Source organism: Alligator mississippiensis, chromosome 5 (assembly GCF_030867095.1).
Source record: "Alligator mississippiensis isolate rAllMis1 chromosome 5, rAllMis1, whole genome shotgun sequence".
Classification (NCBI taxonomy): Eukaryota; Metazoa; Chordata; order Crocodylia; family Alligatoridae; genus Alligator; species Alligator mississippiensis.
The window spans coordinates 39,380,764-39,394,384 of record NC_081828.1 but is presented as its reverse complement, the minus strand read 5'-3'; the positions used below and the strand labels follow the sequence as shown (position 1 = coordinate 39,394,384).

At 51.8% G+C, this 13,621-nt stretch overlaps 1 protein-coding gene across 1 annotated transcript; it reads right to left on the bottom strand.

Moving 5' to 3' along the window:
• Positions 1–1,182: 1,182 nt before the first annotated feature.
• On the bottom strand, positions 1,183–4,116 carry TMEM86B (transmembrane protein 86B). The gene is made up of 3 exons (XM_006261917.4): positions 3,626–4,116; positions 2,636–2,882; positions 1,183–2,323 (listed from the first exon to the last, which is right to left on the bottom strand). The coding sequence occupies exons 1-3, from the start codon at positions 3,674–3,676 to the stop codon at positions 1,917–1,919; spliced, it is 705 nt and encodes a 234-aa protein (XP_006261979.1). The 5' UTR covers positions 3,677–4,116; the 3' UTR covers positions 1,183–1,916.
• Positions 4,117–13,621: the final 9,505 nt, after the last annotated feature.

The window sequence follows — 13,621 nt, the reverse complement described above, 5'->3', positions numbered from 1 at the left end:
GGAAAACCCGGACACACTAGAGAGGCAACAGCAGAGCTGGGGTGGAGCCCAGGTGTCCTGGCTGCCAGGTCCTCTGGCTGGTAGAGGCAGGGGCAGAGAGAGGTCGTCATTAGCCCTGGGAGTTTGAAGTCAGGTAGATTTGCACCTTAGAGACTAACAGAGGCAGGGGCAGAGACTACCCTACCTGCCATGCAGCTGGGCTCTGCATTCTTTGGCTCACAGCTCCCTCCTGTGGACACTTAGAAGATTTCTGGGCTGAAACTAAGAACCCAGGAGTCCTGGTTCCCAGCCTCCCTCTGCTTTAACCCCCCAAGACTGCAATGCTACCCAGAGCTGGAAGAGAACCCAGGTGTCCTGGCTCCCAGCCCTCTCTGTTCCAACCTCCCAGACCCCACTGACCCCACCAAAACTGGGAGAGAACCCAGGTCTGCTGTCCTCTCACTGCCCTCACTCCCCATCCCTCTCTCTAACCTCCTCCCCCCACTTTCCTCCCACTCCAAGAGCTCCTAGTCTAAGCACCCTTCCACGCTGGCCTCTTGAAGACCAGGCCTTTAGGCTCCTGTCTTGTGTGAGGACCTTGGATGAAGGGGTCATGAGTCTTAAGAAAGTGCTGGTTTCTGGGGCCATCCCATGGAGAGGCTGGGGGTCTGATAGGGTTATTGTGATATCACTGACCTCCTGCTTTATCTGTGGGGCACCCCTAATTTCTTGTCAGAGGACTAGTTTTGGGGTAAAGGTGGAGCTGAGCACTCTCCAGACCCTCTGGGAGAAGATGCCCCCCCGCCTCCCCCAGACACCGTTGGCCTGGCAGTGACATGCTCAGACACCTATATCACATACCCAACACGTACCAAGGTGTTGTCCCAAAAGCATGGACCCAGTCTCTGCTCCCTGCAGTGCCAACCCACCCTCCTGGGTAGGGGTGGGTGTATGAGAGCAGGGAGTGCTTGGAGCCCAGACTGCCAAGGTCTAGCCCTGCTCTGGGTGGGGAGCCTGGACACCTGGGTTCCAGCCTTGCTCTGGTAGGGGAGTGTAGTCTGGGGAGTTAAACATGGGGTGCTGGGAGCCAGGATGCCTGGTTCTATCCTAGCTCAGGGAGGAGGTAGGGGTGCCATGGCCAGTCCCTGGGTTTGCCTATGTATCTGCTCACACGGGTTAAGAGAACCACTCACAGGCCAGAAGTTGTTCCACAACCAGGTGTTATTGGGGCTGTTGGAGCAGAGTCAAACATCAAAGAAACTGCTTCCAGGTCATGGCTTGGACACTGTGGCATCCTCTTGACAAAGGTGGTGAGGGTCTGACCCCTGACCTTGGCCACGTCAGGTGACAGTTCACCAGCATCACTTCCAGCTGATTTGAAGGTCAAATGTCAACCAGTGACCCTCCCAATTGGCTCATCGTCAGCATGGAGACAGAGTCCTGGGTCACAGGAATATCTTCCAGGTCAACCCATGACTATGTTGGTTCTCTTGGCAGCCATGGAGGACAAAAGTGAACAGTGCATGGAGGGGGAGTGTCAAAGGTCAACTGAATAACTTCCAGGTCAGCTGTTATAAGGGTCAACCAATGACTCTCCCAACTGGCTCAGCTTTGGCATAGGGTCAATCCTAGGTCATGGGAATCAATTGCAGGTCAACTTGCAACTCTGTTGGCTCTCTTGGGGTAGGAGGGAATCACAGGGGTCAAAGGTGAACAGCATCCTGTTGGGTTGGCGGTGCTTGGGTTGGGGGGTGGGTAAAGGCCAATGGAATAATTTCTGGGTTAACCCACGATTTTGTTGATTTTCTTGGGGGCCATGGGTGTCAGAGGTGGACAGAGCTTGGTCAAAGGTCAACCAGATAACTTCCAAGTCAACACTTGGTGAGAGGTCACCAACATCCTGCGTGGGTTCATAGGTCATGGGAGAGACCCCAGCCTCAGATGTCCTTCCAGTGGATGGCCTCCCCCACCACAGAGGCTGCAATGAGGCTCTGAGCCATGTAGTATGTGACCATGACCACAAGCCGGGCCCGGGGGAGCGGCAAACAGAAGCGGTCAAAGACCAGGATGGCATCAGAGGCGGCAAAGAGGAGGAAGCCGCAGGCCACGAGCCACGGGCTCCAGTGAGGCGAAGGCAGACGGGACAGAGACCTGCAGGCTGCGGCCAAGAGCAGGGCGGAGTAGATCCCTGCACAACCTAGCACTGGGCTATCCAGGCAGGGCTTCAGGCAGACCAAGGTTGCAGTCCAGACCACAGCCGTCAACATGAAGGCAACAGGGCGGACGGGACGCAGCCCCAGTGCCCACAGATAGCAGAGGTGGGCAATGGCAAAGGCACCTGCACCTGCAGGGAGAGTAAGTGTGACACCTGTCATAGTGACCCTCATTGGTCCCCATGGCCCCTGGCCCGGTCCAGTCACTGCCCTTCACTACTGACCTGCAGCCCCTGCCCCACCTCAACTGGCCAGTGCCCATCACTCCCAATTCACAGTCCCCCTGTCCTCACTCCTGACCTGAAGCCCCCTGCCCTTATCACACTAGCCCAGCCCAGCCAGTGCCCCTCATATGCAGCCCTCTGCCCCCCCCAGCCCCTCACTCCCAACTCACAGCACCCCACTCCCTGTGACCTGGGCTTTGCTTATTCCCAGCCCTATACCTGGCAGGAAGAGGTCAGGCCAGACCAGGCAGATGTCACCAGCACAGGAGCACAGCAGCCCCCAGAAGATGCCCTGGGCATAGGGCGTCCAGGACCCATTACTTTCGCTCCAAATGAACAGCACCAGGCTCAGGACCGGCAGGATCTTGGTCACAGCACTGGGCCAGCTCGGCTCTGGCAGCCACAGCCCAAAGTAGAGCGCACAGGACACCAGGAATGGGAGCAGCCGCACAGTGCGGCCCCTGGCCTGGCAGAGAGACAGAAAGCAGGGTTGTGGGACCAGCCTCACCAGGGCCTGTCTACACTAGTACAGCCATAAGGTTCCTGCATCTGGAAGGGTCCTGTCCAGGCTCCTGACTTGGCCCCCAGTCCTGCTGGGTGTCCTTCCCACAAAACCAAGCGAAAGCTCCTTGTAAGCCTCATCCTTACTAACCCTTTCAGCACCAGGGCATGAGTCAGGTAGGCCTGAGCTCTGATCTCCCCTGCTGAGCTCCTCCCATGTAGTTTGAACTCCCAACAACCTTGAGACCCAAGTAACACAGAGGCAGAGATGCGGACCAGCCAGCCAGGGCCAGCTCCAGCTTCCTTGGGCAAAACACCCTTTGTGGTGCTGTAAGTCAGCCCCATATCCATGGTGATGTGGCGTTAACTCGGGAACCTACTGATACCCACATTCAGCCACCACTTAGGTACTGATGTCACCATGAAGGCATAGATTTGAACCCAACCCAAATATGCAAGCACTGGACTGGGAAGCTATGAAAGGGGTCTTAGCTATGTCTGCTCTGCATAGATGAAAGATATGGGAGTAGAAGAAAGGTTACTTGAGGATAGGAGGCCTGAGTCAGCACAAATATGGTTGGAGGTGGGGAGGGGCTGGGCTCTATCCCTCCTCTGGGAGGGGAGTGAGATCTGGGCGGTCAGAGCCAGGGGCTGGGAGCCTGGACACCTGGGTTCCACCTGCACTCCCCCTCTCTCCATGATGCCTACCTCAGCAGCGAGCTTCCTGCGGTGGTGGGCATCCGTCTCCAGTATGTCCATGCTGGTAACAGGCTTAGACCAGTCCCTGGGGCTGTGCAGTGCAGCTGTCTCCCTCCTGGACTTTCACCCGCAGAGGGCACCACGGGACAGCTGATAGCGGGGTTATCGACTCAGCCCCGCCTGGCACCATCTGATAACAGTGCTGCAGCCTGGGAGGCAGGGCAAGGAGCAGCCCAAGGTGGGGGCAGGGTGAGTGGGATCCCAGGTTGGGGGGGGGGTGGGCAACACATCCCAGCCCCCACTACCTAGCCCCACCTGGGTTCCCCACCCTGCAGCTGGCCAGGCCCAGGACACCTAGGCTCTATCTCAGCACTGGGGAGGTAGGGGAGTCTGGCGTGTTTGGGAGCCAGGACACCTGGGTTCCTCCCAGCTCCTCTCACTCCCTTCCTATTTCAGGGCCTGAGGTGCTGCCCTCAATTGAGACTGCCTTTCCAGGCATGGCCCCTGTACCTATGCTCCCCAACAGGGCAAGGGGGACCCCAGCCCCTTCCACATGCTGAGGCTCCCTCTGCCCCTCAGGCACCCCCAGCCCTGCCCCTTCCCCAGCTCCCTCTGAGCCCCTTTCACCTTCACCATGGGGTCAAGCCTTTGCCCACCCCCATACCCCTCTCACTCCCCACAATTCACCTCCCACTTTGGGCCTGGCTTGGCCCATCACCCTCTCCTCCTCTGGGACAGGCTAGGGACTCCATAGAGAAGCTGGATGCTCTCAGGTCAGCAGGGCCAGATGGGATGTACCATAGGGAATTGGAGGAACCTGCTAAGGGGATTTCAGAGGCAGTGGCTATCCCCTTTGAGGGCTCATGGAGGCCAGGTGAGGTCCCAGCTGACTGGAGAAGGCCCATCTTTAAGAAGAGGGAGGAGGAGGATCTGGGGAGCTACAGACCAGTCAGCTTGACCTCCATATCCAGAAAAATCATGGAAAAGATCCTCAAGGAATCTGTTGTGAAGCCCCTAGAGGTGAACAAGTGATGGTCAGGCACAGGCAGTATGGATTCACCTAGAACAGGGGTGGGCAAAATGTGGCCTGTAGGCCAGATCTGGCCCAACAAGTGATTTTGTCTGGTCTGCAGCAGGTCCCTGGGCCCTGCCCAGCCCAGGCGTGGGGGCAGCCTGGGTCGTAGCACATGCGGCCAGTCCTGCTGGCTGGACTAGGCTTCCCAGCAGCCCTGGTGGCAGTGGCTCACTTTGCCCAGCTGCCAGTCAGCCCCACGCCCACTGCCAGGAGCTGGCAGGCAGGTGGGGTCTCCATGGAGACCAGCCTAGGACTTGATGGGGCTGTGGGTGGGCTGGAAGCAGCATACAGGAGGGCAGGGCTGGGACAGCAGGGCAGTGAAAGTGCAGGGCCAGGGCCTGGGGAAAGGCCACGATCCGCTCCCCACATGCCCTGCCCATGGAACCAGTGCCCATCACAGGGACAGGAAACAAGCAGATCGTGGCTCTGCTTTGTGCCCTGGCCCTGCACCATCACTGGCCTCTGATCACAGCCCTGCTGAGTGTATCCTACCTGTGGGGGTCCTGAGTCAGTCTCCCTGGAGACCTTGCCCACCCACTCCATCTGGTGCAGGCTGTTGAGGATAGGACCAATGCCTCCCCCCTCCCTCACCCACCCCATGCCAAGCTGAATCAGCACCTCCCCCTGGCCTGCAACAGCTCACTGAAACACCTTAAGTGGCCCTCTGGCCCAAATAATTGCCCACCCCTGACCTAGTGGTAAGTCATGCCTGGCCAACTTGATTCCCTTCTATGATAAGGTGACAGGCTCTATGGATGGGAGAAGAGCAGTGGCTGTAATGCAGCTTGTCTTCGGCAAGGCTTTTATCTCTTATGACATTCTCATTAACAAGCTAAGGACACACAGGTTGGATAAAAGTAGAATCATAGAAAATGAGAGTTGGAAGGGACCTGAGGAGGTCTAGTCCAAACCCCTGTTCAAGCAGGAGCAGCCCCAACTAGATCACCCCAGCCAAGGGCCTATTTGGGTCTTAAAAACCTCGAAGGGTGGAGATTCCACAACCTCCCAGTGACTTTAAGCCTTGCAAGGTGAATACGTAACTGGTTGGATCATCACACTCAGCAAGAAGTCACCAATGGCTCAATGCTAGCTGGGAGGAGGTATCAGGTGGGGCTACCCAGGCATCTGTCCTGGATTTGGTATTGTTTAATCAATGTCTTCATTAACAACTTGGATGATGGGATTGAGTGAACACTTCATAGATTTCATAGACATGAGGGCTGGAAGGGACCTCGGAAGATCACAGAGTCCAGCCCCCTGCTCCAGGGGCAGGAAGTCAGCTGGGGTCATAGGATCCCAGCAAGATAAACATCCAATCTTCTCTTGAAGGCGTTTGAAGTAGGTGCTTGAACCACCTCCGATGGCAGGCTATTCCAACCCTGGAGGCTCAGACAGTAAAGAAATTCTTCCTTATGTCCAGTCTGAAATGGTCTTGCAGGAGTTTATAACCATTAGACCTTGTCCCTTGGGGTGCTCTGGTGAACAAACATTCCCACAGATCCTGGTGGACACCCCTTATAAACTTATAGGTGGCCATCAGGTCGCCCCTGAGCCTGCGCTTTTCCAGGCTGAAGAGTCCGTGTGGGACCTGAACCTGTTCAGCCTGCACAAAAGATGGCTGAGAGGGGATCTGCTGGCCAGCTACAAACTGGCCAAGGGGGACCAGCAGACAATGGGAGTTACAAGGAATAACGGCCATAAGTTGGCTGAGAGTAGGTTCAGGCTAGACATCAGGAGGCACTACTTCACAGTCAGAGTGGCTAGGAACTGGAACCAACTTCCTAGGGAAGTGGCGCTAGCCCCTACCCTGGGGATCTTCAAAAGGAGGCTACACAATCACCTAGCCGGGGTCGTTTGATCCCAGTACTCTTTCCTGCCCATGGCAGGGGGTTGGACTTGATGATCTGCTTAGGTCCCTTCCGATCCTACCAACTATGAAACTATGAAACTATAGTTCTCAGCCTGTCATCGTAAGGTCTGTTTTCCTGACCTCTGATAATGAGCATGGCTCTCCTTTGGACTCTCTCAAGCTTCTCCACATCCTTTTTGAATTGTGGAGCCCAAAACTGGACACAGTACTCCAGCTGCGGCCTCACCAAGGCCGAGTACAAGGGGAGAATGACGTCCTGGGATTTGCTTGAGAAGCATCTATGGATGCAAGCCAGCGTTTTGCTCACTTTACTAGCCTCAGCATCACATTGAAGGCTCATGTTCATCTTGTGGTCAATCATGACCTCTGAGTCCCTTTCATCTGTAGTACTAGCCAGCATAGCACTGCCGAGCCTATAAGGATGCTGAAGGTTTTTCCTCCCAAGGTGGAGGACCTTGCATTTTTCAGTGTTAAACACCGTCAGGTTCTTGTCCACCCACTTCCTGAGCCTTTCGAGGTCAGCCTGGATTGCCCTCCTGTCAGGTGTGGATGCTTTACCTCAAAGTTTGGTATCATCGGTGAACTTGGCAAGTCTGCTTTTGACTCCAAAGTCCACATCATTAATGAAGATGTTGAACAATACAGCTCCAAGGACAGAGCCTTGGGGGACCCCACTAGTCACAGGGCACCACAACGATTGACTTCCGTCAACCACCACCCTCTGGGTCTGACCATGGAGACAATTCCCCAGCCAGCAGATCGTAGTGGACCCAAGGCCACAGTTGGCCAGTTTTGACAAGAGGTGATCATGGGATACCAGATCGAAGGCTTTTTTAAAGTCAAGATATATGACATCAATCTCCTCTCTCTTGTCCGGGTGATAGGTCACTTGGTCATAAAAGAAAATAAGATTGGTCAAGCAAGACCTACCCGCAACAAACCTGTGCTGGCTATCCCTCAGGATGTAGCCATTGGCCAGTCTATTAGGAATGGCCTCTTTGATAATCTTTTCTAAGACCTTCCCAGAGATAGAGGTGAGGCTGATGGGCCTGTAGTTAGCTAGATCCACTTTCCTCCCTTTCTTGAAGATAGGCACCACACTGGCCTTCTTCCAGTCTTCGGGCACTACACCAAGGCGCCAGGAGTTAGCAAATCTTTGGATACAAATTATACAGGAACAACAGAGTAGGTTGTACTGGTGGTTGAGTTGCACTCTACATCAAAAACTCCATTGAATCAAATAGAGTAGGACTTTTCAACTGATGAGGGGGACCATATAATCTCTGGCAATAGAAATTCCAGGTTTCAATAGAAAAAAAAGTACGTCTGGGAATATACTATCAACTCCCAGATGAGGATGGCAGTAGCAAGCTAGAAATGCTAAGGAGGATGAAAGAGGCTGTGACAGCAGAAAACAGGGAATTTCAACTGTCCACAAGGAGACTGGGTCAATTTGACTTCAGGCTGAGATGCAGAGACCAAATGTCTTGAACTTATCAAAGACTGCTTTCCTGGAGAAGTTAGTCCTGGCACCTACAAGAGGAAAGGCCATTCTTGATGTAGTCCTAAGGAGGTATGTAAGAAGGCTATATTGAAGGCACACAGCAAATCAAAAAGGAAAGCAGACCAAAAGAAAGCCAGTGTGGTTTAATGGCAGAATTGTAGAGGCAATGAGCAGAAAAAAAGGCTTCTTTCAAAAGGTGGAAGACAAATCCTGAAGAGGAAAATTTTAAAAACATGCATGAACTCCAGCAAAACAAATGCAAAACCTCTACAAGAAGCTAAGAAACTGAGGAGAAAGTTGCTTGAAATGCAAATGGTAACAAATAAAAATTTCTTCAAGTATATTAGAAACCAAGTACCTGCCAGTTGGGCCTTTGGGTGAGCAGGGCATAAAAGGGGCACCAAAGGATGACAGAGCCATTGCAAAGACACAACATGCAGTCTTTGCATCTGTCTTTGCTATGGAAGATGTTAGGGAGAGTTCCCCATCAGATCCACTTCTCTCTGGGGACAGGTCAGTAGAGCTGACCCAAATTGAAGTTTTAGTAGATGAGGTCACAGAGAAAATTGCTGGCTAAACAGTAGCAAATCACCAAAACCTGATGGCATTCACCCTAGGGTCCTGAAGGAGCTCAGATCAGAAATTGCCAAACTCCTGTCATAATACAACCTATCACTAAAAACAGCCTCTGTACCAAAGCGCTGGAGAGTTGCTAATGTGACTACCTGTTTAAAGAAAGCTCTAGAGGGAACACAGGAACGTACAGGCCAGTGAACCTAACTCCTGTTCCTTGAAAACCGGTAGAAATAATAATAATAAAAAAGAATTGTTCAGCACATGGATGAACATAATTTTCTGGGACAGAATCAACACGGCTATTTCAACAGGAAATCATGCCTTGCCAATCTACTAGAGGTCTTTAAGGGAGCCAGTAAGCAGGTGGATCAGGGTGATCCAGCTGACATAGTATATCTGGACTTCCAAAAAGCTTCTGACAAAGACTCACATCAGAGCCTCTTAACTAAGGTTGTCACGGGATTACAGGGAAAATCCACTCACGGATTAGAAACTGGTTTAAAGTTAGAAAGAAAAAGCGTAAGTATAACTGGTCAGGTTTCAGGATGGAAAGAAGTAAACAGCAGGGTTCCCTCAGGGATCTGTGTCAGGACCAGTGCTGTTTAACATATTCATAGATGATCTGGAAAAGGGGGCCAGTAGCAAGGTGGCCAAATTCACTGCTGACACAAAATTACTCAAAGTGGTAAAGACCAAGATGGGCTGTGAGGAACTACAGAATGATCTGGCATGATTGAGCAAATGGGTAACTAAATGGTGTCTGAAATTCAGTGTAGATAAATGTAAGGTGATGCATCTGGGCAAAAATAACCCAAACTCTGCCTATGCTAGGATGGGCTCTACAGTAGCTGTTACCACACAGAAGAGATCTGACAGTCACTGTGGACAGTTCACTAAAAACATTTCAGTGCTCTGTAGCTGTGAAAAGGTAAACAAAATGTAATTAATTATTAAGAAGTGAATTGTTAACAAAACTGAAAGTATCATCATGCCCCTCTACAAATCCTTAGTGTGTCTGCACCTTGAATCCTGTGTCCAGTTCTGGTCCCCACCCCTTTATGCATCCCCCTTTCTCTTGCTTATTTTACATGCTTGCAGTGCTGGTTTTTCAGACACATTCCCCTCCTTTCCTCTCCCCTGCACAAAGACATTTTTAAACTAAAGCTGCCTTTGGAAGTTGTGAAAGTGGAAGGCTTTGGGGGATTTAAAGTTTCTTCAGCCATTCCCTCTCCCCACCCAAAGGCAGAACATTCCCAGTTCTCCTTCTCATTGTCCATGTTTGAATTTTTGCCCTCACACTCCATTTTTGTTCCCGATTTTTCTTTCATGTTAAGAACTTGGTTCCTTTTAAAGTAAGAAAATTCTTATTTTGCATGTTTTTATTGATGCTGACCCAAAGGCATCTGAGGAGCTCAGGGTCACTCAGGAAGCACCTCAGGGAGCCACGTTATGGATCTGGCTTATTCAAAAAGCAGAGGGCACCATGCCTACAAGGTGTTAAGTAATAGCAAGAGAATATACTGGTGAACGTGTCTAATGCAGCGATTACACCCCAAGGCAGGGAGAACTGGGAGTCAGGGTTTTATCCCTCAGAAAATGCCAGCCCTTAGCTCTCACTTCTGTTTGACTACACTTCTGTGGTACAGAATGTAGGCCCTGACAGATACTGAAGTCAAGGTCTGGTGGGATCTGAAGGGGGATCCCCACACAATCGTGGTTCCTGCCAGGCCTCATGTGCATGGCAGGAGATGTGATTGTGGGGAATGACCCATCAGATCCCATCCTGCTATACGGTCAGTGCAGATGTTACCCCACACCCTTGGATCCAGGAATCAGCGAGGTACACTTAAAAAAAGCACTCATAGTTTCATAGTAGCTAGAGTCAGGAGGGACCTGAACAGATCATCTAGCCTGGCCTCCTGCCACAGGCAGGAATGAATGCTGGGTTCACAAGACCCCAGACAGGTGATCATCCAACCTCCTCTTGAATATGCCCAAGGTAGAAGAGAGGACCACTTCCCTGGGAAGCTGGTTCCAGATTTTGGCCACCCTAACTGTAAAATATTGCCTTCTGATCTCCAACCTAAACCTATTCTTCATCAGCTTATTACCATTGTTCCTTGTCACCCCAGGTGGTGCTGGGGAGAAAAGAGCTCTTCCTATTTGCTGTTGATCCCCCTTGATGAGCTTGTAGGCAGCCACCAGGTCCCCCCTCAGCCGCCTCTTGCTGAGGCTGAACAGATTCAGGTCCTTCAGTCTCTCCTCGTAGGACCTGTCCTGCTGACCTCTCACCAAGTGAGTGGTCCTCCTCTGAACCCTCTCCAGGCTGGCCACGTTCCTTTTCAAGTGTGGCGCCCAGTACTGGACGCAGTACTCCAACTGCAGCCTGACCAAAGTCGCATAGAGGGGGAGTATCACCTCTCTGGACTGGCTTGAGATGCAGCTTTGGATGCATGACAAAGTATTGCTGGCCTTGCTGGCTGCAGTCTGGCATTGGCGGCTCATGTTCATCTTGGAGTCAATAGTGACTCCAAGATCCCTTTCTGCCTCTGTGCTTTCAAGAAGGGAACTCCCCAGCCTGTCTGTATGCTGTGGATTCCTTCTCCCAAGATGCAGCACCCTGCATTTGTCTATGTTGAACCCCATCCTATTCTCATCTGCCCACTTTTGTAGTCTATTTGCAGCCTCTCTCTCCCTTCAAGTGTGTCCACCTCGCCCCACATCTTACTGTCATCAGCAAACTTGGACAGCGTGCTTTCCACCCCCTCGTCCAAGTCGCTGATGTTAAACAGTGCGGGCCTGAGGACCAAGCCCTGGGGTACCCCACTGCTCACATCTCACCAGGTTGAGTACAACCCATCCACCACTACTTTCTGGGTGCACCCCATCAGCCAATTTCTTACCCATCCAACTGTGGAGGCATCAATGCCGCAGTCACTTAATTTATTGATGAGGATGGGGTGAGACACAGTGTCAAAGGGCTTCTTAAAGTCTAGAAAGACTATGTCCACAGTGACACCATCATCCAAGGATTTAGTTACTTGGTAGTAAAAGGCAATCAGGTTGGTCTGGCAGGACCTGCCTTTGGTGAACCCATGCTGATTGCCCCTGAGCATGATCTCCCCTGCAAGCCCCGCACAGATATGCTCCTTGATGATCCTCTCCAAGAGCTTCCCGAGCACCGAGGTGAGGCTCACAGGCCTATAATGACTTGGGTTCTCCTTCCTCCCTTTCTTAAAAATAGAGACCACATTAGCCAGTTTCCAATCCCCCGGCACCCAGCCAGGTGACCATGAATGCTCACACAGCCGGGCCAAAGGCTCTGCGATGACCCCTGCCAGCTCCCTCAACACCCTTGGGTGGAGGGCATCTGGACCTGCAGATTTAAAAATGTCTAGCCCTTCCAGAAGATCCCGAACTATATCTGCACTGACTAAGGCTTGATAGAGCTATCCCCAAGATCGCTCAAGACAGGAGTTTCCCCTCCACTCACATAAGGGTAGACAGCACACAACCTTATTCTCAGAAATGCACTAGTTACCCTTGCTGGTAAGTCTTGCTCCTTATCCTGTTGATCAGACAGTCCAGGGTCTTGCTGGGACATTTGGGGGCATAGTCCAGCAGTTCAATAATCCAGGAACCCAGGAGTCCAATGACCCTTTGTTCCCATTTTTATAGCTCAATTCCTGCCTATTCATTATTTTTACTACTACCACAGGCAACTTACAGACTACTTCTAGAATCAATTACTTACTATTGGGCATTTTCCTAAAACTGTAACCCCCTCACCCTGGAGGAGGCATGGGTGTGTGGCTGTGGTGATTTAGTACATCAATTTAGCAGGAGGGTATAAATGAGACTGATTTATTCACACCTGTAGGCATTAGAACAGCAACATGGAACCCAGCATGGAAACCAGGAAGCAATACCCTTTTTAACAGTGTAACATTACATGAGACTGTGTGGGGTTAGGGTTTAAGGACACTTCAGGATGTCCCAGATGGCACAAGGACTTTAACAGCCCCACACGATCACACTGATGTCTGCAGCCTTTCAGGAACAACTCAGGTCTGGTTCTGTAGCAGTCATCAATTTCTCTTTCCGTTTTAGGTCTCCTTTGTTGGGAAGTCTATCCTTTTCCCAGCTGCACTCAGGCAAGGCTCCTTCACAACCTCCCTGGGCGTCTTTCAACGGTTCTTGGAACAAGACCTCTCCCCTGCTCCATCCACGCTGCCACCGGACAAAATGGCCCTCACTGTTGCAGCAACTTTCCCCCACTCTCCGCCCCTGCTAGCCCTCCAGGCAGCCTGGGGGCTTAGTTCAGACCATTGTACCGTTTTCCATTTTTCCAGGCTGTTGGCAACCCCACCAACTCCCTACTCTCTTGTTCTGTGGCAGTTGCATCCTTCCTCCCAGCTCTCAAGGCAGGTTGGAAATCCTAGTTCACCCTCAGCTCCCTGGGTCTGGTGCTCCTGGGCTTAGAGTGGCCCCGATTCCCTCTGGTTAACCCTTCACAACCCAGGGTTGCACTCGTATGCAAACACCCTCGTACCTGCATACCTTATCACATGTACTTTCCCTCTGTGCATTCTCCCCACTGTCACTGACCATGTAATGTGCTCAGCTTTAACCACAGGGACCTCCTCACCAACTATGCAACACCCTGCAGGAGTAGAAACTGGCAGTTTTATGCTTACACAAAGGGACCCCAATCCTAGGCTCCCCCTACACTGGCTAGTAGCAAGTTTGACTCCCTGCACTACACTGGATTGGGGGTCCCGAAAGTGGGGTGAGGGTCTCAGCCTCTGGTCTTGACAGGCTCCCTTGGGCTTGAGGTAGGACCACTAGCCACATGTTCAATTCAAGGTGTGATAGGACCCAGCCACAAAGTTATTGTATTATATAATGTGTGTGATAGAATATGATATATGTACTATGATTCTAAGAATATGTATAATAACTTTGTGATTTATTCCTCAT